This window comes from Symphalangus syndactylus, chromosome 17 (genome assembly GCF_028878055.3).
Source record: "Symphalangus syndactylus isolate Jambi chromosome 17, NHGRI_mSymSyn1-v2.1_pri, whole genome shotgun sequence".
In the NCBI taxonomy this organism is placed as follows: domain Eukaryota; kingdom Metazoa; phylum Chordata; class Mammalia; order Primates; family Hylobatidae; genus Symphalangus; species Symphalangus syndactylus.
Window position 1 is genome coordinate 98,438,852 of NC_072439.2, and position 27,048 is coordinate 98,465,899.

Here is a 27,048-nt window from a genome sequence, read left to right on the forward strand (position 1 = left end):
AGATTTCCTTCGCCTTCTTTGCTTTCTGCACCCATAATCCCTTGCGCCGCTTGGGGCTCACCAGTCGCATTTCTGGAATCTCTGGCTTCTTCTGCCACTTCTGAACAATGCAGGAGCTGACTCCTCAGAGGCTGCTAGGGCCTGGGTAATGCATGCTGGGAGTATGGGGGGGTCACTCCCCATGGAATAACTTTTGCCACTTGAAACCAGTGGACTGAGTGAGCACAATAAATTCCCTTTTCTTCTTCCTTCCAAGGATGGTTTCTCCAGTGTGTCTGGAGACAGGCAAGACTGAGTGAGTGTACCTGCTGAAAAAGCTGCTGTGTCTCTTGTGGCTCATTTTCAAGGAGGGGACAACAAGGTAACACATCACCATGTACTACTTCACATCCTTCTCTAACTTCCAGCTTTCTTCACTCTGGCTGTCATGAATTTGTACCTCCCAAGTAAAGCATCGGCACTTAATCTTTACTTCGAGGGCAGGATCCACATTTTTAATGTTTCTGTTATCCACAGCACCTAGTACATGGCATTTGGTATTCGATAAATATTATAAATAAATGGTCAAGATGTAAGAATCCTCTTTCTGGTGTAAATAACTATGGTACTTCATTAGAGAACAAATACGCATTAAGATACAATTTATAGGATCTCATGATGTATATTTTAGGTGTTTTTGTTTTAATTTACGAAAATAGAGATGAGGTCTCACTATTGTTACAGCTCTTTTACTCAGGAATTTGATGAGTTCTGAGTTGTTGTGCCGTGACTGAGAAGAATGAGGTACATGGACACTGGAGAGTGAGTAAGGCAGAGTCGAATTTATTGAGTGACAGAAAGGCTCTTGACAGTGAGAGGGGACCCAAAGGTGGGCTGCTGGCCACGAGCCTGAGTCTGTGAGTTTTTGTGGGCTAGAAATGGGCAAGTGCATGCTGACTGGTCTGTGGCTATGCTTGACAAAGCACCATTCAGAAAAAGGCACGATAGTGTAGAGGACCAATCGCGGAAGGGTAGGTATGTATAAAATAGGTGAAGGGTAAGGACCAATCAGGAGAGACGGTGCCAGACGAGAATGAGAGCTCTCAGTCTGGCTCATGGATTTATCTGGAACTCATAGCTTGGTTTTCAGGCTTTAGACTGTCCTTGGCTTGAAGGTTGAGTTTTACCAGGGACCCCTCCCTGTCTGCCTAGGAATTTACCTGCCTCCTATTGCTATCACTATGTTGCCCAGGCTGGTCTCAAACCCCTGAGCTCAAGTGATCCTCCTACCTTGGCCTCCTAATGTACTTGGATTATAGGCATGAGCCACCATGTCCAGCCTTGTTTATTTTTTAAATAGGTAATACATTCACATGGTTCAAAATTGAAAATGTAAAAAATGGATTAACAGTGAAAAGACTTCCTCTTATCTTTGACCCCTAGCCTGTTAGCTTTCTTTCCTGACAACTAATGTTATCACTTTCTTGTGTATCTCTGCCGAAGAAGTTTATGGATAAACTAATATGTGTTATATATATATTCATATATACATATTTGATTTTCACCTTTTTTCCACTTAGCAATATATATTGGAAATAAACATTTGAAAACAACAATACATTTGGTGATCACTTCATATCATTACACAAAGAGCTTCTTCATTCTTTTATATGGCTACAAAGAAAGTATCTATTGTATCAATTTGTCATAATTTATTTAACATCCTCTCACTCTTTGCTATAAAAATAAGACTGTAATACATTGTGCATACTTTTTGTCGTTTCCAAGATAAATTACTGGAGGTGGAATCACTGGGTCATAGGGTAACAGGTTAGTTATTGACAGATGATATCAACTCTTTGAGGGATGACTTTTGCTTTTCAGGGGTCCTAACTGCTTTCCCCTTCTCAATTACCTGCACAGCCCTCAGCAAACTGTCCTGCAGAGCCTGGTTCTTTACCATGTTAGTAATCAGGAACGTGACGTCCCTGATGTACATCTGCCTCACTTTAGCAGTATAGTGTTCCGCCTTGTTACCATGTGCAATAAAGAAGGTACAAAGTGCTGTGATGTCTCCTTCTTGCAGCCCACACTCCTCCAGAATGGACTCCCATACAACTCTAATGCGCTTGTTCTTAACTTTTCGTCTGAGTACAGAGGCTAAGGTTGGAAGACCTCTCACCAGGTCTGGCAGCTTCTCAAGCACACGAGTATGCAAGCAGATAAGTACTTCAATGACGTAGCTGTATAAAATATTCAATTCCATTGAAGTGAGCCTACAAAAAATATGGAGAGCTTCTTAAGCGGTCAAAAATATTTTATGTAGAAACAGAAAATGAATTCTTTTAGGATAACTCAATATGAACCCACTAGAAGAACCAGCTGTTGTAATTTAGAAAATATTTACTTTAGAATTTAAATTCAAATTCAAATAACTTACCTTTTTTTTTTTTTTTTTTTTTTTTTGAGACGGAGTCTCGCTCTGTTGCCCAGGCTGGAGTGCAGTGGCGTGATCTCGGCTCACTGCAAGCTCCGCCTCCCGGGTTCACGCCATTCTCCTGCCTCAACCTCTCCGAGTAGCTGGGACTACAGGCGCCCGCCACCATGCCCGGCTAATTTTTTGTATTTTTAGTAGAGACGGGGTTTCACCATGGTCTCGATCTCCTGACCTCGTGATCCGCCCGCCTCGGCCTCCCAAAGTGCTGGGATTACAAGCGTGAGCCACCGCGCCCGGCCAAATAACTTACCTTTTATTTCTTTTTTTAAGAGATGGGGTCTCACTTTGTTGCCCAGGCTGTTCTCGAACTCCTGAGCTCAAGTGATCCTGTTGCCTCGGCTTCCCAGAGTGCTGGGATTAAAGGCGTGAGCCATCATGCCCAGCCAGTACTTACTTTAGAATTAATGCAGATAGGCTGGGCGTGGTGGCTCACGCCTGTAATCCCAGCACTGTGGGAGGCCGAGGTGGGTGGATCACCTGAGGTCAGGAGTTTGAGACCAGCCTGGCCAACATAGCGAAACCCCATCTCTACTAAAAATACAAAAATTAGCCAGGCGTCTGTAATCCCAGCTACTCGGGAGGCTGAGGCAGGAGAATGGCGTGAACCCAGGAGGTGGAGCTTGCAGGGAGCCAAGATTGCCCCACTCCACTCCAGCCTGGGCGACAGAGCGAGACTCCATCTCAAAAAAAAAAAAAAAAAAGAAAAAAATTAATGCAAATAAGGCTTTGGCAAGCAAGACTCTGTGATGAGATGTGTACCATAGTGCCTGGCATATAAAGAGATGCTCAAATTAATCTTTTTTTCCTTTTCTTTGAGACGGAGTCTCGCTTTGTCACCCAGGCTGGAGTGCAGTGGTGCGATCTCGGCTCACTGCAAGCTCCACCTCCTGGGTTCACGCCATTCTCCTGCCTCAGCCTCCCGAGTAGCTGGGACTACAGGCGCCCACCACCATGCCTGCTAATTTTTTTTTTTTTTTGTATTTTCAGTAGAGACGTGGTTTCACTGTATTAGCCAGGGTGGTCTCGATCTCCTGACCTCGTGATCCACCCGCCTCAGCCTCCCAAAGTGCTGAGATTACAGGTGTGAGCCACTGCGCCCGGCCAAATTAATCCTTTTTTAAAAAAATAAATGAACCTAAGAAAATGTAATTGCTGGCCGGGCGCGGTGGCTCACGCTTGTAATCCCAGCACTTTGGGAGGCCGAAGCGGGCAGATCACGAGGTCAGGAGATCGAGACCACGGTGAAACCCCATCTCTACTAAAAAATACAAAAAATTAGCCAGGCATGGTGGCGGGTGCCTGTAGTCCCAGCTACTTGGAGAGGCTGAGGCAGGAGAATGGTGTGAACCCGGGAGGCGGAGCTTGCAGTGAGCCGAGATTGTGCCACTGCACTCCAGCCTGGGTGACAGAGCGAGACTCCGTCTCAAAAAAAAAAAGAAAATGTAATTGCTTTACAATCCATTGTGGGAAACATACTAAGAAATTCAATTTTGCAATGACCACTGGAAGCTCTCACAAAGCCACAGAATCCCACTGATTTCTCAATTGATACTCACTTGAGTGCCCGAACTGCCGTCCACATCTCATCTTGGGCTGCTTGGTTTGCCAAAGTCTTACTATGATGTTCGAATTTCTGCATCAGGTTATCCTTGGTGAAGTCTAGTTCTTTGAACTGTGTTTCTAACGCTTGGAGTTTGTGGTCTACTCTATAGGATAACAGAATCAAGGGTTAGTTTAGGTTACAGGACAAAACTAAGGTTTTGATTTAAGCTGAGGCTCTAATACATTATTTACAATCATTACCAAATTTGGATAACTTTTTTTTCTTTTTACTTTTACTTTAAATTATGAAGGGGAAATGGGTAGCTATTTGAATTTGAAAGTTTCAACAAATGGTTCCATTTGCCGTTCCCTCTAGCCATCATCCTTGTCCTTTCATTCCACATATTGCAGACTTTTGAATTGTCTAATTATTTGAATTGCCTGTCATGTCTTGTTTTTTGTATTATACCTTACACTTTATTTATGTATTTATTTATTTTCTAATACAGTCTCACTCTGTCACCCAAACTGGAGTGCAGTGGCACAATCACTACCTCCCAGGCCTAAGTGATCTTCCCACCTCAGCCTCCTGAGTAGCTAGGACTACAGTTGTGTGCCACCATACCTGGCTAATTTTTAAAAAATAATTTTTGTAGAGACCAGGTATTGCTATGTTTGGCTGGTCTTGAACACCTGGGCTCCAGTGATCCACCTGTCTTAGCCTCCCAAAGTACTGGAATTACAGGCATGAGCCACCATGCCCGGGCTATACCTTTAAAGAATATTTTATGTAAGCATTACTTTGGTGTTCACAGCAACCATAAAAAGTAAAGCAGTCATTTTTACTATTTTACTATTAAAGAAATTGAGTCTCAAGAGGATTGAGACCTAATGTCATAAAGTTAGCTAGTGCCGAGACCAGGATATAACAAGGTGACTTTTTCTACCCTATTCTGATTGTCCAACTCGTATCCTTTCTTCCAGAATCAGCTCAAATCCACTGCCTTTCCAAATCCCCATCTACCTGGTGATCTCCTTGCCCTCCTGCTTCTCGCTTACAAGCACTGTCTTTGTGAACCCATCTCCCCACCTCCTGCTTTACTATTAGGGTTAGCATTTCATGAACTAAACTACGTTCTTGGAGGGAAGGAATCAGAGACTGTTTCTTAGATAGCGTTATGCCTGTCCTCCAATACCCAGCAAAGGTCTTACATAGTAATAAAAGTTTTCCTGTATGATTGACATCTTTGATGTGAATGAAATGCTGAGTTCTGTAACCCAAAATGGGGATTTGAGTAGCTCTGAACAGCCATGATCACCAGAGGCTGCTGTGGCAACAGCATTATGTCTAACGACAAAGACTGGAGCGACACATTTCACTTGCCTGAGCCACCTAGATTGTCGTTATGAGGGAAACTTGCCTGAGCCACCTAGATTGTTGTTATGAGGGAAACTTGCCTGAGCCAAGTAGATTGTTGTTATGAGGGAAACTTGCCTGAGCACCTAGATTGTCTTTAAGAGGGAAACTTGCCTGAGCCAAGTAGATTGTCATTATGAGGGAAACTTGCCTGAGCCACCTAGATTGTCTTTATGAGGGAAATTTGCCTGAGCCACCTACATTGTCGTTATGAGGGAAACTTGCCTGAGCACCTAGATTGTCGTTATGAGGGAAACTTGCCTGAGCACCTAGATTGTGGTTATGAGGGAAACTTGCCTGAGCATCTAGATTGTCGTTCTGAGGGAAACTTGCCTGAGCCACCTAGATTGTCGTTATGAGGGAAACTTGCCTGAGCACCTAGATTGTCGTTATGAGGGAAACTTGTCTGAGCATCTAGATTGTCGTTCTGAGGGAAACTTGCCTGAGCCACCTAGACTGTCTTTATGAGGGAAACTTGCCTGAGCCACCTAGATTGTCGTTATGAGGGAAACTTGTCTGAGCCACCTAGATTGTTGTTATGAGGGAAACTTGCCTGAGCCACCTAGATTGTTGTTATGAGGGAAACTTGCCTGAGCCAAGTAGATTCTCGTTATGAGGGAAACATGCCTGAACCACCCAGATTGTTGTTATGAGGGAAACTTGCCTGAGCCACCTAGATTGTTATGAGGGAAAATTGCCTGAGCACCTAGATTGTCGTTCTGAGGGAAACTTGCCTGAGACCTAGATTGTCGTTATGAGGGAAACTTGACTGAGCCAAGTAGATTCTCATTATGAGGGAAACTTGACTGAGCCAAGTAGATTGTCTTTATGAGGGAAACTTGCCTGAGCCAAGTAGATTGTCTTTATGAGGGAAACTTGCCTGAGTCACCTAGATTGTTGTTATGAGGGAAACTTGCCTGAGCCACCTAGATTGTTATGAGGGAAAATTGCCTGAGCACCTAGATTGTCGTTCTGAGGGAAACTTGCCTGAGACCTAGATTGTCGTTATGAGGGAAACTTGACTGAGCCAAGTAGATTCTCGTTATGAGGGAAACTTGACTGAGCCAAGTAGATTGTCTTTATGAGGGAAACTTGCCTGAGCCAAGTAGATTGTCTTTATGAGGGAAACTTGCCTGAGTCACCTAGATTGTTGTTATGAGGGAAACTTGCCTGAGCCACCTAGATTGTTGTTATGAGGGAAACTTGCCTGAGCCACCTAGATTGTTGTTATGAGGGAAACTTGACTGAGCCACCTAGATTGTTGTTATGAGGGAAACTTGACTGAGCCAAGTAGATTGTTGTTATGAGGGAAACTTGCCTGAGCACCTAGATTGTCTTTATGAGGGAAACTTGCCTGAGCCAAGTAGATTGTCATTATGAGGGAAACTTGCCTGAGCACCTAGATTGTCGTTATGAGGGAAACTTGCCTGAGCCACCTAGACTGTCTTTATGAGGGAAACTTGCCTGAGCCACCTAGACTGTCTTTATGAGGGAAACTTGCCTGAGCACCTAGATTGTTATGAGGGAAACTTGCTTGAGCACCTAGATTGGTCGTTATGAGGGAAACTTGCCTGAGCACCTAGATTGTCGTTATGAGGGAAACTTGCCTGAGCACCTAGATTGTCGTTATGAGGGAAACTTGCCTGAGCACCTAGATTGTCGTTATGAGGGAAACTTGCCTGAGCACCTAGATTGTCGTTATGAGGGAAACTTGTCTGAGCACCTAGATTGTCTTTATGAGGGAAACTTGCCTGAGCACCTAGATTGTTATGAGGGAAACTTGACTGAGCCACCTAGACTGTCTTTATGAGGGAAACTTGCCTGAGCCACCTAGATTGTCGTTATGAGGGAAACTTGACTGAGCCACCTAGATTGTCTTTATGAGGGAAACTTGCCTGAGCACCTAGATTGTCGTTATGAGGGAAACTTGCCTGAGCACCTAGATTGTCTTTATGAGGGAAACTTGCCTGAGCCACCTAGATTGTTGTTATGAGGGAAACTTGACTGAGGCAAGTAGATTGTTGTTATGAGGGAAATTTGCCAGAGCCAAGTAGATTCTCGTTATGAGGGAAACTTGCCTGAGCCACCTAGATTGTCGTTATGAGGGAAACTTGCCTGAGCCACCTAGACTGTCTTTATGAGGGAAACTTGCCTGAGCCACCTAGACTGTCTTTATGAGGGAAACTTGCCTGAGCACCTAGATTGTTATGAGGGAAACTTGCTTGAGCACCTAGATTGGTCGTTATGAGGGAAACTTGCCTGAGACCTAGATTGTCGTTATGAGGGAAACTTGACTGAGCCAAGTAGATTCTCGTTATGAGGGAAACTTGACTGAGCCAAGTAGATTGTCTTTATGAGGGAAACTTGCCTGAGCCACCTAGATTGTCTTTATGAGGGAAACTTGCCTGAGCCACCTAGATTGTTGTTATGAGGGAAACTTGCCTGAGCCACCTAGATTGTTGTTATGAGGGAAACTTGCCTGAGCCACCTAGATTGTTGTTATGAGGGAAACTTGACTGAGCCAAGTAGATTGTTGTTATGAGGGAAACTTGCCTGAGCACCTAGATTGTCTTTATGAGGGAAACTTGCCTGAGCCAAGTAGATTGTCGTTATGAGGGAAACTTGCCTGAGCCACCTAGACTGTCTTTATGAGGGAAACTTGACTGAGGCAAGTAGATTGTCGTTATGAGGGAAACTTGCCTGAGCCACCTAGACTGTCTTTATGAGGGAAACTTGCCTGAGCACCTAGATTGTTATGAGGGAAACTTGCCTGAGCACCTAGATTGTCGTTATGAGGGAAACTTGCCTGAGCCACCTAGACTGTCTTTATGAGGGAAACTTGCCTGAGCCACCTAGACTGTCTTTATGAGGGAAACTTGCCTGAGCACCTAGATTGTTATGAGGGAAACTTGCCTGAGCACCTAGATTGTCGTTATGAGGGAAACTTGCCTGAGCACCTAGATTGTCGTTATGAGGGAAACTTGCCTGAGCACCTAGATTGTCGTTATGAGGGAAACTTGCCTGAGCACCTAGATTGTTATGAGGGAAACTTGCCTGAGCACCTAGATTGTTGTTATGAGGGAAACTTGACTGAGGCAAGTAGATTGTTGTTATGAGGGAAATTTGCCAGAGCCAAGTAGATTCTCGTTATGAGGGAAACTTGCCTGAGCCACCTAGATTGTCGTTATGAGGGAAACTTGCCTGAGCCACCTAGACTGTCTTTATGAGGGAAACTTGACTGTGGCAAGTAGATTGTCGTTATGAGGGAAACTTGCCTGAGCCACCTAGACTGTCTTTATGAGGGAAACTTGCCTGAGCACCTAGATTGTTATGAGGGAAACTTGCCTGAGCACCTAGATTGTCGTTATGAGGGAAACTTGCCTGAGCCACCTAGACTGTCTTTATGAGGGAAACTTGCCTGAGCCACCTAGACTGTCTTTATGAGGGAAACTTGCCTGAGCACCTAGATTGTTATGAGGGAAACTTGCCTGAGCACCTAGATTGTCGTTATGAGGGAAACTTGCCTGAGCACCTAGATTGTCGTTATGAGGGAAACTTGCCTGAGCACCTAGATTGTTGTTATGAGGGAAACTTGCCTGAGCACCTAGATTGTTATGAGGGAAACTTGCCTGAGCACCTAGATTGTTGTTATGAGGGAAACTTGACTGAGGCAAGTAGATTGTTGTTATGAGGGAAATTTGCCAGAGCCAAGTAGATTCTCGTTATGAGGGAAACTTGCCTGAGCCACCTAGATTGTCGTTATGAGGGAAACTTGCCTGAGCCACCTAGACTGTCTTTATGAGGGAAACTTGACTGAGGCAAGTAGATTGTCGTTATGAGGGAAACTTGCCTGAGCCACCTAGACTGTCTTTATGAGGGAAACTTGCCTGAGCACCTAGATTGTTATGAGGGAAACTTGCCTGAGCACCTAGATTGTCGTTATGAGGGAAACTTGCCTGAGCCACCTAGACTGTCTTTATGAGGGAAACTTGCCTGAGCCACCTAGACTGTCTTTATGAGGGAAACTTGCCTGAGCACCTAGATTGTTATGAGGGAAACTTGCCTGAGCACCTAGATTGTCGTTATGAGGGAAACTTGCCTGAGCACCTAGATTGTCGTTATGAGGGAAACTTGCCTGAGCACCTAGATTGTCGTTATGAGGGAAACTTGCCTGAGCACCTAGATTGTTATGAGGGAAACTTGCCTGAGCACCTAGATTGTTGTTATGAGGGAAACTTGACTGAGGCAAGTAGATTGTTGTTATGAGGGAAATTTGCCAGAGCCAAGTAGATTCTCGTTATGAGGGAAACTTGCCTGAGCCACCTAGATTGTCGTTATGAGGGAAACTTGCCTGAGCCACCTAGACTGTCTTTATGAGGGAAACTTGCCTGAGCCACCTAGACTGTCTTTATGAGGGAAACTTGCCTGAGCACCTAGATTGTTATGAGGGAAACTTGCTTGAGCACCTAGATTGGTTGTTATGAGGGAAACTTGCCTGAGACCTAGATTGTCGTTATGAGGGAAACTTGCCTGAGCCAAGTAGATTGTCGTTATGAGGGAAACTTGCCTGAGCCACCTAGATTGTTATGAGGGAAACTTGCCTGAGCACCTAGATTGTCGTTATGAGGGAAACTTGCCTGAGCACCTAGATTGTTGTTATGAGGGAAACTTGCCTGAGCACCTAGATTGTCTTTATGAGGGAAACTTCACTGAGCCACCTAGATTGTCTTTATGAGGGAAACTTCACTGAGCCACCTAGATTGTCTTTATGAGGGAAACTTGCCTGAGCACCTAGATTGTCGTTATGAGGGAAACTTGCCTGAGCACCTAGATTGTCTTTATGAGGGAAACTTGCCTGAGCCACCTAGATTGTCGTTATGAGGGAAACTTGCCTGAGCCACCTAGATTGTTGTTATGAGGGAAACTTGACTCAGCCAAGTACATTGTTATTATGAGAGAAACTTGCCTGAACCACCCAGATTGTTGTTATGAGGGAAACTTGCCTGAGCACCTAGATTGTCGTTATGAGGGAAACTTGTCTGAGCCACCTAGATTGTCGTTATGAGGGAAACTTGCCTGAGCCAAGTAGATTGTTGTTATGAGGGAAACTTGCCTGAGCCAAGTAGATTGTTGTTATGAGGGAAGTTTGCCTGAGCCACCTAGATTGTTATGAGGGAAACTTGCTTGAGCACCTAGATTGTCGTTCTGAGGGAAACTTGCCTGAGACCTAGATTGTCGTTATGAGGGAAACTTGACTGAGCCAAGTAGATTCTCGTTATGAGGGAAACTTGACTGAGCCAAGTAGATTGTCTTTATGAGGGAAACTTGCCTGAGCCACCTAGATTGTCTTTATGAGGGAAACTTGCCTGAGCCACCTAGATAGTTGTTATGAGGGAAACTTGCCTGAGCCACCTAGATTGTCTTTATGAGGGAAACTTGCCTGAGCCACCTAGACTGTCTTTATGAGGGAAACTTGACTGTGGCAAGTAGATTGTCGTTATGAGGGAAACTTGCCTGAGCCACCTAGACTGTCTTTATGAGGGAAACTTGCCTGAGCACCTAGATTGTTATGAGGGAAACTTGCCTGAGCACCTAGATTGTCGTTATGAGGGAAACTTGCCTGAGCCACCTAGACTGTCTTTATGAGGGAAACTTGCCTGAGCACCTAGATTGTTATGAGGGAAACTTGCCTGAGCACCTAGATTGTCGTTATGAGGGAAACTTGCCTGAGCACTTAGATTGTCGTTATGAGGGAAACTTGCCTGAGCACCTAGATTGTCGTTATGAGGGAAACTTGCCTGAGCACCTAGATTGTTATGAGGGAAACTTGCCTGAGCACCTAGATTGTTGTTATGAGGGAAACTTGACTGAGGCAAGTAGATTGTTGTTATGAGGGAAATTTGCCAGAGCCAAGTAGATTCTCGTTATGAGGGAAACTTGCCTGAGCCACCTAGATTGTCGTTATGAGGGAAACTTGCCTGAGCCACCTAGACTGTCTTTATGAGGGAAACTTGACTGAGGCAAGTAGATTGTCGTTATGAGGGAAACTTGCCTGAGCCACCTAGACTGTCTTTATGAGGGAAACTTGCCTGAGCACCTAGATTGTTATGAGGGAAACTTGCCTGAGCACCTAGATTGTCGTTATGAGGGAAACTTGCCTGAGCCACCTAGACTGTCTTTATGAGGGAAACTTGCCTGAGCCACCTAGACTGTCTTTATGAGGGAAACTTGCCTGAGCACCTAGATTGTTATGAGGGAAACTTGCCTGAGCACCTAGATTGTCGTTATGAGGGAAACTTGCCTGAGCACCTAGATTGTCGTTATGAGGGAAACTTGCCTGAGCACCTAGATTGTCGTTATGAGGGAAACTTGCCTGAGCACCTAGATTGTTATGAGGGAAACTTGCCTGAGCACCTAGATTGTTGTTATGAGGGAAACTTGACTGAGGCAAGTAGATTGTTGTTATGAGGGAAATTTGCCAGAGCCAAGTAGATTCTCGTTATGAGGGAAACTTGCCTGAGCCACCTAGATTGTCGTTATGAGGGAAACTTGCCTGAGCCACCTAGACTGTCTTTATGAGGGAAACTTGACTGAGGCAAGTAGATTGTCGTTATGAGGGAAACTTGCCTGAGCCACCTAGACTGTCTTTATGAGGGAAACTTGCCTGAGCACCTAGATTGTTATGAGGGAAACTTGCCTGAGCACCTAGATTGTCGTTATGAGGGAAACTTGCCTGAGCCACCTAGACTGTCTTTATGAGGGAAACTTGCCTGAGCCACCTAGACTGTCTTTATGAGGGAAACTTGCCTGAGCACCTAGATTGTTATGAGGGAAACTTGCCTGAGCACCTAGATTGTCGTTATGAGGGAAACTTGCCTGAGCACCTAGATTGTCGTTATGAGGGAAACTTGCCTGAGCACCTAGATTGTCGTTATGAGGGAAACTTGCCTGAGCACCTAGATTGTTATGAGGGAAACTTGCCTGAGCACCTAGATTGTTGTTATGAGGGAAACTTGACTGAGGCAAGTAGATTGTTGTTATGAGGGAAATTTGCCAGAGCCAAGTAGATTCTCGTTATGAGGGAAACTTGCCTGAGCCACCTAGATTGTCGTTATGAGGGAAACTTGCCTGAGCCACCTAGACTGTCTTTATGAGGGAAACTTGCCTGAGCCACCTAGACTGTCTTTATGAGGGAAACTTGCCTGAGCACCTAGATTGTTATGAGGGAAACTTGCTTGAGCACCTAGATTGGTCGTTATGAGGGAAACTTGCCTGAGACCTAGATTGTCGTTATGAGGGAAACTTGCCTGAGCCAAGTAGATTGTCGTTATGAGGGAAACTTGCCTGAGCCACCTAGATTGTTATGAGGGAAACTTGCCTGAGCACCTAGATTGTCGTTATGAGGGAAACTTGCCTGAGCACCTAGATTGTTGTTATGAGGGAAACTTGCCTGAGCACCTAGATTGTCTTTATGAGGGAAACTTCACTGAGCCACCTAGATTGTCTTTATGAGGGAAACTTCACTGAGCCACCTAGATTGTCTTTATGAGGGAAACTTGCCTGAGCACCTAGATTGTCGTTATGAGGGAAACTTGCCTGAGCACCTAGATTGTCTTTATGAGGGAAACTTGCCTGAGCCACCTAGATTGTCGTTATGAGGGAAACTTGCCTGAGCCACCTAGATTGTTGTTATGAGGGAAACTTGACTCAGCCAAGTACATTGTTATTATGAGAGAAACTTGCCTGGACCACCCAGATTGTTGTTATGAGGGAAACTTGCCTGAGCACCTAGATTGTCGTTATGAGGGAAACTTGTCTGAGCCACCTAGATTGTCGTTATGAGGGAAACTTGCCTGAGCCAAGTAGATTGTTGTTATGAGGGAAACTTGCCTGAGCCAAGTAGATTGTTGTTATGAGGGAAGTTTGCCTGAGCCACCTAGATTGTTATGAGGGAAACTTGCTTGAGCACCTAGATTGTCGTTCTGAGGGAAACTTGCCTGAGACCTAGATTGTCGTTATGAGGGAAACTTGACTGAGCCAAGTAGATTCTCGTTATGAGGGAAACTTGACTGAGCCAAGTAGATTGTCTTTATGAGGGAAACTTGCCTGAGCCACCTAGATTGTCTTTATGAGGGAAACTTGCCTGAGCCACCTAGATAGTTGTTATGAGGGAAACTTGCCTGAGCCACCTAGATTGTCTTTATGAGGGAAACTTGCCTGAGCCACCTAGATTGTCTTTATGAGGGAAACTTGCCTGAGCCACCTAGATTGTTGTTATGAGGGAAACTTGACTGAGCCACCTAGATTGTCGTTATGAGGGAAACTTGCCTGAGCCACCTAGATTGTCGTTATGAGGGAAACTTGCCTGAGCCACCTAGGTTGTCGTTATGAGGGAAACTTGCCTGAGCCGAGTAGATTGTTGTTATGAGGGAAACTTGCCCGAGCACCTAGATTGTGGTTATGAGGGAAACTTGCCTGAGCATCTAGATTGTCTTTAGGAGGGAAACTTGCCTGAGCCACCTAGATTGTCGTTCTGAGGGAAACTTGCCTGAGCTACCTAGATTGTCGTTATGAGGGAAACTTGCGTGAGCCAAGTAGATTGTTGTTATGAGGGAAGTGATGCGTCAGCATACATGCTACTTCTCTGAGCTTCCATGTCCCCAGTGGCCGGAATACCGTTGTGACTGCCCCGCATTCTGTGCTTGCCTGTGCTTCATCATCTTTTATTCTTGGTCCTGAATTTCTCCCAAGGCTAATTCACCTTCAGGTACTACGTCTCTCCTAAGCTTTAAACCTGTATTTCCTTTCTTTTTTTTTTGAGGTGGAGTCTGGCTCTGTTGCCAGGCTGGAGTGCAGTAGCACGATCCTGGCTCACTGCAACCTCTGTCTCCCGGGTTCAAGCGATTATCCTGCCTCAGTTTCACGAGTAGCTGGGATTACAGGCGCCACCACATCCGGCTAATTTTTGTATTTTTAGTAGAGATGGCCATGTTGGCCATCCTGGTCTCAAACTCATGACCTCAGGTGATCTGCCCGTCTCAGCCTCTCAAAGTTCTGGGGTTACAGGTATGAGCCACTGCACCTGGCCTAGACATGTATTTTCAATATGTTTTGTGCATCTCCACAAAGATGGAGATGTCAAACTCAACTCTCCTAAGCTTAACCTACTAATGCCTCCCCCATCTTCAGGAATTACTATGAAGAAATGTTGTCACTGCTTTACACATAGATAAGACTCAGTATAAAATGTTCATTTTGTAGGAATAGAAGCCTGCGTCACCTAATATGCCTGCACTTTCTGTCTACAAGTCAAAGCCATGTGATTTGAGCTGGGTGCAGTGGCTCACACCTTTAATCCCAGTGTTTTGGGAGGCCAAGTTGGGTGGATCACTTAAGTCCAGGAGTTTGAGACCAGCTTCGGCAACACAGTGAGACCTCATCTCTACAAAAAATAAAAAATTAGCCTAGTGTGGTGGTGTGTGCACTTGTGGTCCCAGCTACTGGGGAGGCTGAGGTATGAGAATTGCTTGAGCCCAGGAGGTCAAAGCTGCAGTGAGCTGTGATCATGCCACTGAACTCAGCTTGGGCAACACAGCGAGACCCTGTGTCAAAAAAAAAAAGATTGGCCAGGCGCAGTGGCTCATGCTTATAATCCCAAACATTTGGGAGGCCAAGGTAGGTGGATCATGAGGTCAAGAGATTGAGACCATCCTGGCCAACATGGTAAAACCCCTTCTCCACTAAAAATACAAAAATTAGCCGGGTGTGGTGATGCACACCTGTAGTCCCAGTTACTCAGGAGGCTGAGGCAGGAGAATCACTCGTACCTGGGAGGCAGAGGTTGCAGTGAGCTGAGATCACGCCACTGCACTCCAGCCTGGTGACAGAGTGAAACTCTGTCTCAAAAAAAAAAAAAAAAAGTCATTTGGCATACTATTTGTATTAACTTTTAGACCTTTAAGACTCTATTGCTTATAGGTCATCTGTAGTTTGAAACTTAGAGAAGAATTCTAGCTTGTCAATCAGTATAAAAATTTACAGTTGCAGCAGTTCTTTGGAATCCTCTCACCAAGGACAGTCCCAAATAAATCTTAACCAACATGCAAATCTGAGCGCAGGCTGTTTTGTTTTGTTTTAGTACAGTTCCCTAGTTTCGTTAATGACCTCACCATCCAATCAATTGCTTGAAGTAGAAATCTCAGAATAATTCTCAACTTTTTTCTTCCCCTGATTTATGTCTCTCTAACCCATTCCTGCCTCTCCATCTCCACTAAATGAGTTTCTCATCATCTTTCACTAGGACCCAAGATTACCATAGCCTAACTGGACCCCCGTTTTCCATTTCCCATCCACCCTCCAGACACATTGTTCTAAAACACAATTCCGGTTCTGTAACTCAACTGATTACAAATGGTTTGTGTCATCCTGGCTTGCCCAGTGATATACTCAGAGGCAAATTGCATCTCCTCGGCAGGAAAGTCAAGGGCCTTCACCCTTTGCTCCTGTCTTCCACCAGTCCCCTCACCCATCCTAGTTACCAATTACATGAGACATCTAGTTGCTGCTTGAATACATTATGTGGTTCCAAGCTTACACATGGCTTATACGCATTGCTTCCTCAGCCTAGAATGCCTTCCAGTATTTTTCTCCCTCATAAGCTCCTACTTGCACTTTAAGATCCAGCTTAAATGACCCTATATGAAGAGTTCCTTTTTCTAGTGTCAAAAGCAAAATTGGTTGATCCTCCCTTCATGTTTGCATAGACCTTTAGGAACATCACCATTGTAAATTCAGTCACATTAAATTGTAAATGTTTTTCAAACTTTTCTCTTTCCTATAGGCTGTGAGCTCCTTGAGGGCAGAAACCACATTTTACTTATTTTTATAAATCTAGGATTTAGCATATGCATACATTCAATGGAGTTACAGCACCTGGGAGCAGACTTTTCTTTTTTTTTTTTTTTTTTTTTTTTTTGAGACGGAGTCTTGCTCTGTCACCCAGGCTGGAGTGCAGTGGCGCAATCTCGGCTCACTGCAAGCTCCGCCTCCCGGGTTCACGCCATTCTCCTGCCTCAGCCTCTCCGAGTAGCTGGGACTACAGGCGCCCGCCACCACGCCCGGCTAATTTTTTTGTATTTTTAGTAGAGACGGGGTTTCACCGTGGTCTCGATCTCCTGACCTCGTGATCCACCCGCCTCAGCCTCCCAAAGTGCTGGGATTACAGGCGTGAGCCACCGCGCCCGGCTGACTTTTCTTTATTGTTAATTTACATGGGTTTGGGCCTGGAAGACTTAAACCACTGTAATAGAGACGGAATTCTTTTTTTGGACGGAGTCTTGCTCTGTTGCCAGGCTGGAGTGCAGTGGCACGATCTCGGCTCACTGCAACCTCCACCTCCCGGGTTCAAGTGATTCTCCTCCCTCAGCCTCCCAAGTAGCTGGGACTACAGGTGCCCGCCACCATGCCTGGCTTTTTTTTTTAGTAGAGGCAGGGTTTCACCATGTTGACCAGTATGGTCTCAATCTCTTGACCTTGTGATCCGCCCACCTCGGCCTCCCAGTGTGCTGGGATTACAGGCGTGAGCCACCGTGTCGGCCATAGATACAGAATTCTAATGAGCATGTCTGCAGTTCTTTGTTTATTTCTATTCTTCATTCTTCTCTTACCCATCTTCCCAGAATAGCAGACCCATGCTTGCTCCCTCCCTATAGCCCTCAGCAACCTTTTCATTGCCCCCTTCAAGGATATCACGGTTGTGGTTTCATTGTTCATCTTCTTAAGGCAAAAAGAAAGAAAACAAAAACAAACCAAAACAAAAAAAGCAATAAATGTTTGAATCCAGAATTTTCTGCTGTCTTCCTCTCAGCACCAGGCAGCAGTAGCATGAGCACTCAGTCTACATTCTGCCTGAAAGGTCACTCAGTACAAGAAGCTTTTAATAGCTTGCACATCCAAATATAGTTTCAAAGAACTGATCCTGTGGACACAGGTGTCCTGGAATGCACTATAACATTTGCCTTCATAGTACATCAACATACAGCAACTACCATGTATAGTTAATGACTCTGTGTACATGATGATAAATGTATATACAGATACATTAATGTAACATATAGGATTAAGTTTGATGGAAATGTTACTGTCATATTTTAACAGCTTCATTATTCAATTGCAACCTAAATTAGATTTAAAGAGTGCCCCAGATCTTTTATGATGATGATATCAAAGCAAAAAACCTAACCATCATTAGAAACTACTAAATACTTGTTATGGCTGGGCATGGTGGCTCACTCTTATAATCCCAGCACTTAGGGAAGCCAAGATGGGAGGATTGCTTGAGCCCAGGAGTTCAAGACCAGCCTGGGCCACAGAGTGAGACTCTGTCTCCACAAAAAATACAAAAATTAGCCAGGAGTGGTGGTGCACGCCTGTAGTCCTAGCTACTCAAGAGACTGAAGTGGGAGGACTGCTTGAGCCCAAGAGTTTGAAGCTGCAGTGAGCTATGATCATGCCACTGCCCTCCAGCCCGGGCAAGAGGATATATATATATGATTAGGAATTGAATATAAATATGGAAATAAAACAGGACTCCTGTTTTCATGAGATTTAAAATCTAATTGGGAAGATAGAATATATCCTTAAATAGAAAATGTATATGGGATGTATGCTAAGTAGATAGAGACCATAAAAATAACAGATGTTGAGAGACTAAGTCACTGAAATCTTGGGTCCTTGGGGAAGTACTCACACTGAAGGTGGTGCTTGGCTTGGCCTTAAAGGTCAAGGTCTTTGATTATCAGAGAATAGTGTTAAGGGTGTTATGAACTGGAGAAATTGTGTGAGCAAAATCACAGAGGTGGCAAAGTAAATGATGTGTTCAGGAAAAAATGAGTAGGTATGTTTTGAGCAAAAGATTCATATAAGAAAAAGAAAATAACCACACCATTTAAACTGGTAAGAGCCATGTCACGTATTGTTCTTTCAATAAATACTTTATTCACTTATTCAATATTTACTGAACATCGCAGATATTAATTGAATGGATAAAACCTACGAATGGATGAGCAGCACTATTCCAGGCACTGGTAATATAGTGATAAGTAAGGCGAAATCCTTGTCCTCAAGGAACATACTAGCATGGAGACAGCACATAAGGCTTATAAGAGAGGGGATGCTTCTAGCTAGTTTGGTAAGGAGTTTGGACAGATGTGAGCTGTTGGTTCTAGAAGATTAATCTAGGGTCGGGTGCAGTGGCACACACCTGTAATCCCAAAAGTTTGGGAGGCCGAGGTGGGTAGATCACTTGAGGTCAGGAATTTGAGACCAGCCTGGCTAACACGGCAAAAACCCATCTCTACTAAAAATACAAAAATTAGCTGAGTGTGGTGGCACACACCTGTAGTCCCAGCTACTTGGGAGTCTGAGATAGGAGAATCGCTCGAACCCGGGAGGTGGAGGTTGCAGTGAGCAGAGATAGCGATTGCGCCACTGCACTCCAGCCTGGGTGACGCCTGGGTGACACAGCAAGACTCCATCTCAAAAAGAAAAAAAAGATTAATCTAGCAGTGATATTGCAGTATAATATGAAATATATTTGGTCTTTGTCCCCATTTCAGTCACAAAGCTCCTAAAATCCTTGGAATTTCCTGAGTGATAGGAGTGTCTTTTTTTATGCACAATGAGCCCCTTTTGATCACATGTGAGTTTATGCTAATGAGGTGATTTAGGATGGTGCAACTAGAAGAGCCTCCAGATGGGGCTGGTCACTAGAAAGACCAAGTGATTATAGGTTGGAACTTTCAGCCCCACCCACCAACCTCTAGGAAATGAAATGAGTGAGCTGGAGATTACGTTCCATAAAAACTCTTGGACAATGAGGTTTGATGAGCTTCTGGGTTGCTGAATATAAGGAAGCGCTGGTGGGATGGTGCCACAGAGAGGGTGTGGAAGCTCTACAGCACCCTCCCCAATACCTTCCTCTATGCATCTCTGACAGCACCCCCCATACCTTTCCCTATACATATCTAACAGCACCCCTCCATGCCTTCCCCTATGCATCTCTAAAACTGCCTGTTCATCTGTATTCTATTTATTTTATTTTCTTGATATGGACTCTCACTCTGTTGCCCAGGCTGGAGTGCAGCGGTATGATCTGGGCTTACTGCAACCTCTGCCTCCCGGGTTCAAGCAGGTCTCCTGCCTCAGCCCCCCTAGTAGCTGGGATTCCAGGTGTGTACCACCACTATTACAGGAGTTATTAAAAAATTATTTTAGTCAGCTAGAAAGGGTAAAAGAGTCCTCAGTAATGCTTTTTCTTTTAATAAAAAAGCAGCCCCCACAAACATTTCTTTTCTAACAGAAAGTTGCTGGAAAAACCAGACCTACAAGCATTGATTTGCAAGTCACAGGCTTATATATGTAAATGCTGGTGGCTAAGAGCCAGGTTCACCCAATATGGCAGTTCCTGCTTTTTCTTTGTTGCCACATGTGCAGATATCATGGCAGCCAGCCAGGTAGAAGCAACATGTACAGGTATCATGGCAACCAGCCAGGTAGCCGCATTTGCATAATGAAAGGTTAGGGTGGGAGGGCCAGTGTTTTTGTGGGCTACATGAATGCTACACCTGCTCAAACCAATCCCTTGGGCTCTATGCAAATCAGACACCACCTCCTCAAGTCGCCTGACATAACCAAGTGCTTTCTGCTAAAGGTGGTTATTCCATTTGGAGCCCTCCTCCCTTTGTACGGGGAGCTGTTCTCTTCCTTCTTGCCTACTAAACTTTCCACTCCTTAATCCACTCTATGTGTATATATGTTGCTAATTTTCTTGGCATGTGACAAAGGACCCTGGGTGTTTCCCCAGACAATGGAGCCGTATCACCACGCTCAGCTAGTTTTTGTATTTTTAGTAGAGATGGGGTTTCGCCATGTTGGCCAGGCTGGTCTCTAACTCCTGACCTCAAGTGATCCACCTGCCTCAACCTCCCAAAGTGCTGGAGACAAAGGACCCTGGCACAAGACAAAGGATGCTGGGTGTTTCCCTAGACAACAGAGCCATATCATTTTTGGGGGCTCATCCGGAATCCCAAGGTACAACATTCAATGGAGCAGTGAGTAGAGGAGCGGACTCAAAATCTGTCCTTTCATTCCAAGGCCCTTGGCCTCCATTTTAAAATCTAATCAAATCAATAACAAGCATCCATCAGCCAGTTAAAGACATGGTTAGTGTGGCTGCCATTCTTAGAGACTTGGATGTCAGGCTTACCGGGGAGAACATGGAGACACCCCCAATACCCATGGGTCACTGGGCACGTTGGCTATGCTTCAAACCAGCTTCTTTTCAACGAGGAAATCTAACCATCCCATGAGGCCAGGCAAAGTTCTGAAGCAATTGAGAATTTCTGGCCAGTGCACACCCTTGTGTTATTCAAATGCTTCTGGACTGGACTCAGCCTCCAAGAGCCTGCCCAGGTGTTGGTAAAGGGTCCCCAGCTAGCCTGTTGCAAAATTTCCCTTCTTTTTCTATCTGTGATCACTATGTCTCTTATTTTCTCTGTGTGTCAAATGTGAGGGAATTTTTACAGCCCAGGGAAGTAATCCTGTTAGGGAAGATCAGGAAATGCTGTAGTAACCATGGATATAGTTCAGGATCTTGCCATCTTTTAGGAACACAGGGCCTCCCCTTTCCCACACAGTGAGGTCACTTGCTACTATTCCTCACGTGAGCACATGGTATTTCTAAGCCAACAGCGCCACTTCATGGAAATAGAAATCCCCTCCATTAGACACATTGTTGGTCCACTGTAGCTTCCCAATTTTTCCATTTTGCAGCTTTCTTTATGCTGCTTCTGTGAAAGGAAAATTCTGCCCCAACAATTAGGAGTAAAATGTCCTCTGCAGCCAAATTTTAGTCCTGATACTGTCCCATCAGCAGGAAAATCACCATTAGGTCCTTAAGTCCCTTTAAGGCACATATTCTGTCTCCAATTAAAACAGTACTTAATTAGTAAGGGGATTTTAAGTCCAGAAGTTAATCTGAACCATTTTCTAAGGGTAAATGCTTTAGCGTGGGCCATGATAGCAGCCAATCTAGCACATTCCCTCCGTTAAAGGAGCCTTGCCTTTTACATAGTTTTTCCCAAGATCCATTTTCCAGGGAGGCACACAGATCACACAAGTCTAGGAAATAAAAGGGGAACCACACATAGAGAACTAGGACAGCGTGGGTATGCATGACTAATCCCATCTTCTAGTTTCTCTGGTTCCATGGCTTGGAGAGTCACGCCTACAACCATGGGTGGCACATTTAACGAGGTGCCAGGACCCAGGAACCAAGGAGGGAAAACAGTGAGGGGGAATGCTCCCACTGTCTTCTTCTCCACCCTGGGTCACACACTGAAAGGAAGGAGACTAAAAGGATGGCTTTTTCTCACTTCTCTTTCTAGATGGGAAACAGACCATCTATGACCTGCACTCCTCTGGAGTGCATTCTAAAGCGCTGGGACTCCTTCAACCCTGAGACTTTAAAGAAAAAGCGCCTCATGTTCTATTGCACAAGGGCATGGCCTTCTTACCATCCTGGGGACAGACAAACCCGCTGGAGGGAGCCTTGCTTTTAATATTATCCAACAATTAGATATTTTCTGCAGACAGAAGGGCAAGTGGTCTGAGGTCCCCTATGTACAGGCTTTCTTTGCCCTGTGAGACAACCCAGATCTTTACAAGTTTTGTGCAATGGACTCAGTTCTTTTAGCAGCCCTGGCAGGCAAGCCCATAGGGAATAATTCCCCAGAGCTAAAGCAGATTCTAGAGGAGCAATCTGAGACAGCTATTGAATGTCCCAACCCTTCTAGTCCCCCTCATCCAGAACCCCCTCCAATCATGCCATCAGCTCCTCCAGCTCCACCATCTTCAATATCATCCACTTTGCCTGCTTCACTCTTACCTCTGCAGGAAATGCCTGATGGAAATGGTGCTATGAAGGTTCATGTTCCCTTCTCATTACAGGATCTTAAGCAAATAAAGGGAGACAGGCCGATTTTCTGATGACCCCGATAGATATATAGAAACTTTCCAAAATTTAACTCAGGTGTTTGACCTCATGTGTTGCTCCTAAGTCAGACTCTCACCACAGCTGAAAAGCAGGCAGTTCTTCAGGCAGCAGAAAAATATGGAGATGTGTGGGTGAAGGATTACCTAGGTGCCGAGGCAAGAGACTGAAGGCACAAACTGTTTCAGTGTAATAAAGAAAATAGTTAGAATAAGAATAGTTATAATACAAATTAGATATAGAAATGATCATGGACATTATCAATAATTAGTATAAACATTATTAATCATTAGCTTTTAATATTACTCTTTGTTGTATTACTAATATAACCAAGGAATAACTGGTGGGTATAGGGTCAGGTGCTGAAGGGACATTGTGAGAAGTGACCTAGAAGGCACGAGGTGAGCCCTCTTGTCAACGCCTGCATAAGGGCCACTTGAAGGGTCCTTGGTCAAGCAGTAACGCCAGTGCCTGGGAACGCACCTGTTACTTAGCAGACTGGAAAAGGGAGTCTCCCTTTCCTTGGAGGAGTCAGGGAACACTCTGCTCCACCAGCTTCTTGTGGGAGGCTGGATATTATCCAGGCCTGCCAGCAGTCATTTGGAGGCCTAAACCCCTCCCTGTGGTGCTTCAATGGTCATGCTCCTTGTCCACTTTCATGTTCCTCCCGTACTCCTGGGAGGAGTTCATAGTAGATAGCGGTAGAAGAAATAATGAAATTCTTAAAGTCTTTGATCTTTCTTGTAAGTGCATAGAAGAAAACACTGATGTATGCTGCCTTCTTTCTCTGCTTTGGCTACCTAAAAGGGAAGGGCCCCCTGTCCCATGATCATGTGACTTGCTTGACCTTATCAATCACTTGGACGACTCACCCTCCTTACCCTGCTCTCTTGTCTTGTATGCAATAAATATCAGCACGCCCAACCATTTGGGGCCACTACAGGTCTTCGCATCTTGGCAGTAGTGGTCCCCCGGGCCCAGCTGTTTTCTCTTTATCTCTTTGTCTTGTGTCTTTATTTCTTACAATCTTTTGTCTCCATACGTGGGGATAATACCTGCTAAGCCCCATAGGGTTGGACCCTACAGAGGTGAGCAACATGTCTCCTATAGCAGACCAAAGAGAGAAAAAGGAAATAGGGAAGGTGAACTAAAAATGGAAACTCCATTCCCACTAGGAAGAGAAGCAGTTCTGGTAGACAACCCTCATGGGAACCACAATAGCTCAGTAGATGAATGGAAAAGGAAGCACTTTTAATGTGCATATTAGAGGCCTAAAAAAACCAGAGCCAAACCTCTTAATTACTCTAAACTATCTACGATAGATCAAAAACTAGATGAGAATTCCACAGCCTTTATGGAAAGGCTGAGAGAGACACTAAAAAAACACACCTCTTTATCCCCTGATTTAGCTGAGGGACAGCTCATCCCGAAGGACAAGTTTATCACACAGGCATCTCCAGATATTGGAAGGAAACACAGAAGCCATCTATAGGACCAAATTGCACCCGAGAAAACCTTCTGAGAATAGCCACTTTGGTCTTTGATAATAGGGATCAGGAGGAGGCCCAAGAAAAAGAGAGGAAGCACAAGTGAAGGACAGAGGCTCTAGTGGCAGCACTGCAAGCTTGCAAAGTCCAGGATCCCCAAGGGGCATCCACTAGCTGCTACTGATGTGGCAAGTCAGGGCACTTTAACAAGGAATGCCCAAACAGCAAGAAGCAGCCAGCTCAACCCTGTCCAGTCTGTGATGGAGACCACTGGAGATTGAACTGCTCCCAGAGATGGAGGTCACTAGGTTCAGAACTAGTCTCATCGATGGTCCAGCAGGACTGAAGAGTCCCAGGGCTCAACCCCCTGCTCCAGCAGCTCGAACTGCCATTACAGCACGAGAGCGCCAGGTGATTCTGGAAATTGAAGGAAGGAAGGTAGATCTCCTTCTGGATACTGGCGCCAGACTCTCTCTTCTCTCTAATCCAGGCCTCCTCTCTTCCCATAGCACAACTGTAAGGGGTGTCTCATGAAAAACTCTAATCCAGTATTTTTCTTAACCCCTTAGCTGCAGATGGAGGGGACCTATTATTTACACATGCCTTTTTAATCATGCCTGAAAGTCCCACTCCTTTATTAGGTAGAGATATTCCAGCTCGCAGGGGGGCCAGCATCCTTACAGCCCCAGAACAAACTCTTTGTCTCCCCCTGATGGAAGCTAACATTAATCCAGAAGTGTGGGCTACTCAAGAAAGAAGAGGTTGAGCTATATAGCCTCTAGGCCAGTCCAGATTCATCTCAAGGATCCCACTTCTTTTCTTTTCTCTCTTCTTTTCTTTTCTTTCTTTATTTTTCTTTCTTTTTGAGACGGAGTCTTGCTTTCTCACCCAGGCTGGAGTGCAGTGGGGTGATCTCAGCTCCCCACAACCTCCGCCTCCTGAGTTCAAGCGATTCTCCTGCCTCAGCCTCCTGAGTAGCTGGGATTATAGGCATGCGCCACCATGCCCGGCTGATTTTTATATTTTTAGTAGAGATGGCGTTTCATCATGTTGGCCAGGCCAGTCTGAAGCTTCTGACCTCAGGTGATCCACCTGTCTTGGCCTCCCAAAGTGCTGGGATTACAGGTGTGAGCCACCACGCCTAGTCAGGATCCCATTTTTTTTTTCCTAATCAGAGACTATATCCCCTAAATCCAGAGGCTAGGAAAGGGCTAGCAGCCATTATTGATAACCTAAAGATGTAGGGCCTCCTCAAACTCTGTAATAGCCTCTGCAACGCCCCAATATTAGGAGTGCAAAAACTCAATAGGGAATGGAGACTAGTTCAGGACCTCTGCCTCATTAATGAAGCTGTAGTTTCAATCCATCCAATGGTACCTAATCCCTTTACCCTGTTAACTCAAATACCTGAGGGAACTAAATGGTTTACAGTGCTAGGTTTAAAGGATGCTTTTTTCTGCATACTGTTACATCCTGACTCTCAATACCAGTTTGCCTTCAAAGATCCCTCCGGCCAGACCACCCAGTTAACATGGACGTTGCTGCCTCAGGGATTTTGAGATAGGCCTCATCTGTTCAGACAGGTGCTGTCAAAAGACGTCTCTGAGCGTTCCCATCCTCAAATTAGCATCTTGCAGTACGTTGATGATACTCTGCTCTGTGCCCCAACTAAGGAAGCTCCTCAGGAAGGCACTGAAGCTCTTCTTAACTTCTTAGCTAACAGAGGATATAAGGATTCAAAACCCAAGGCCCAGCTTTGCAAAACCTCAGTGAAGTACCTGGGTTTAGTGCTGTCCAAGGGAACTGGAGCATTAGGGGAAGAAATGATTCAGCCTATTTCTTCCTCCCTTCTCCCTAAAACCCTCAAGCAACTAAGAGGATTTGGGGGCATTACAGGATTTTGTAGACTATGGATACCTGGGTATTGTGAAATAGTCCACCTGTTATATAACTCATAAAAGAAGCTCAGGGAGCTAAAACTCATCTTTATTTTATTTTATTTTTTTAGATGGAGTCTAGCTCTGTTGCCAGGCTGTAGGGCAGTGGTGCAACCTCCATCTCCCAGGTTCAAGCAATTCTCCTGCTTCAGCCTCTGAGTAGCTGGGATTACAGGTGCCCGCCACCACGCCCAGCTAATTTTGTATTTTTAGTAGAGACGGGGTTTCAGTACGTTGGCCAGATGGTCTTGATCTCCTGACCCTGTGATCTGCCCACCTTGACCTCCCAAAATACTGGGATTACAGGCGTGAGCCACCACGCCCAGCCTAAAACTCATCTTTTAACCTGGGAACCTGAAACTCAAAAGGCCTTTGACCAGCTAAAAAGAGCCTTGCTTAAGGCAGTAGCTCTCAGCCTTCCTGTAGGGAAGACCTTCCATCTGTATGGATCAGAAAGGAAGGGAATGGCTCTGGGAGTTTTAACATAAGCTTGAGGACCAGCTCAATAGCCAGTGGGTTACCTAAGTAGGGAACTTGATTTGGTGGCTAAAGGATGGCCAGCATGCCTTTGAGCCATTGCCTCAGTGGCCCTACTGTTCCCAGAAGCCTCCAAGTTAACCCTGGGAAATGATTTAACTGTTTACACCCCACATAACATGGCAGGACTACTGCACTCTAGCGGGAGCCTTTGGCTAACAAATAGTCGACTCCTTAACTATCAGGCCCTGCTGTTAGAGGGTTCCAACATCCAATTAAAAACTTGTACAGTGGCTCACGCCTGTAATCCCAGCACTTTGGGAGGCCGAGGTGGGTGGATCATGAGGTCAGGAGTTCAAGATCAGCCTGGCCAACATAGTGAAACCCCATCTCTACTAAAAATACAAAAATTAGCCGGGCATGGTGGTGCATGCCTGTAGTCCCAGCTACTCGGGAGGCTGAGGCAGGAAAATCACTTGAACCCAGGAGGTGGAGGTTGCATTGAGCTGAGATTGTGCCACTGCACTCCAGCCTGGTGACAGAGTGAGACTCCGTCTCAAAAAAAAAAAAAATTGTCGCCTAAATCCAGCCACTTTCTTCCCCAAGGAAACTAGGGAACCTGAACATGACTGTGAACAAGTCATAATACAGACCTATGCAGC

General features: G+C 45.1%; 1 protein-coding gene across 1 annotated transcript; it reads right to left on the minus strand.

The window, feature by feature from the left end:
* Positions 1–716: 716 nt before the first annotated feature.
* Positions 717–17,344, minus strand: SMCO1 (single-pass membrane protein with coiled-coil domains 1). The gene is made up of 3 exons (XM_063622265.1): positions 17,158–17,344; positions 4,033–4,182; positions 717–2,255 (listed from the first exon to the last, which is right to left on the minus strand). Exons 1-3 carry the CDS (start codon positions 17,205–17,207, stop codon positions 1,811–1,813), a joined length of 645 nt encoding a protein of 214 aa, XP_063478335.1. The 5' UTR covers positions 17,208–17,344; the 3' UTR covers positions 717–1,810.
* Between the last annotated feature and the right edge of the window lie 9,704 nt (positions 17,345–27,048).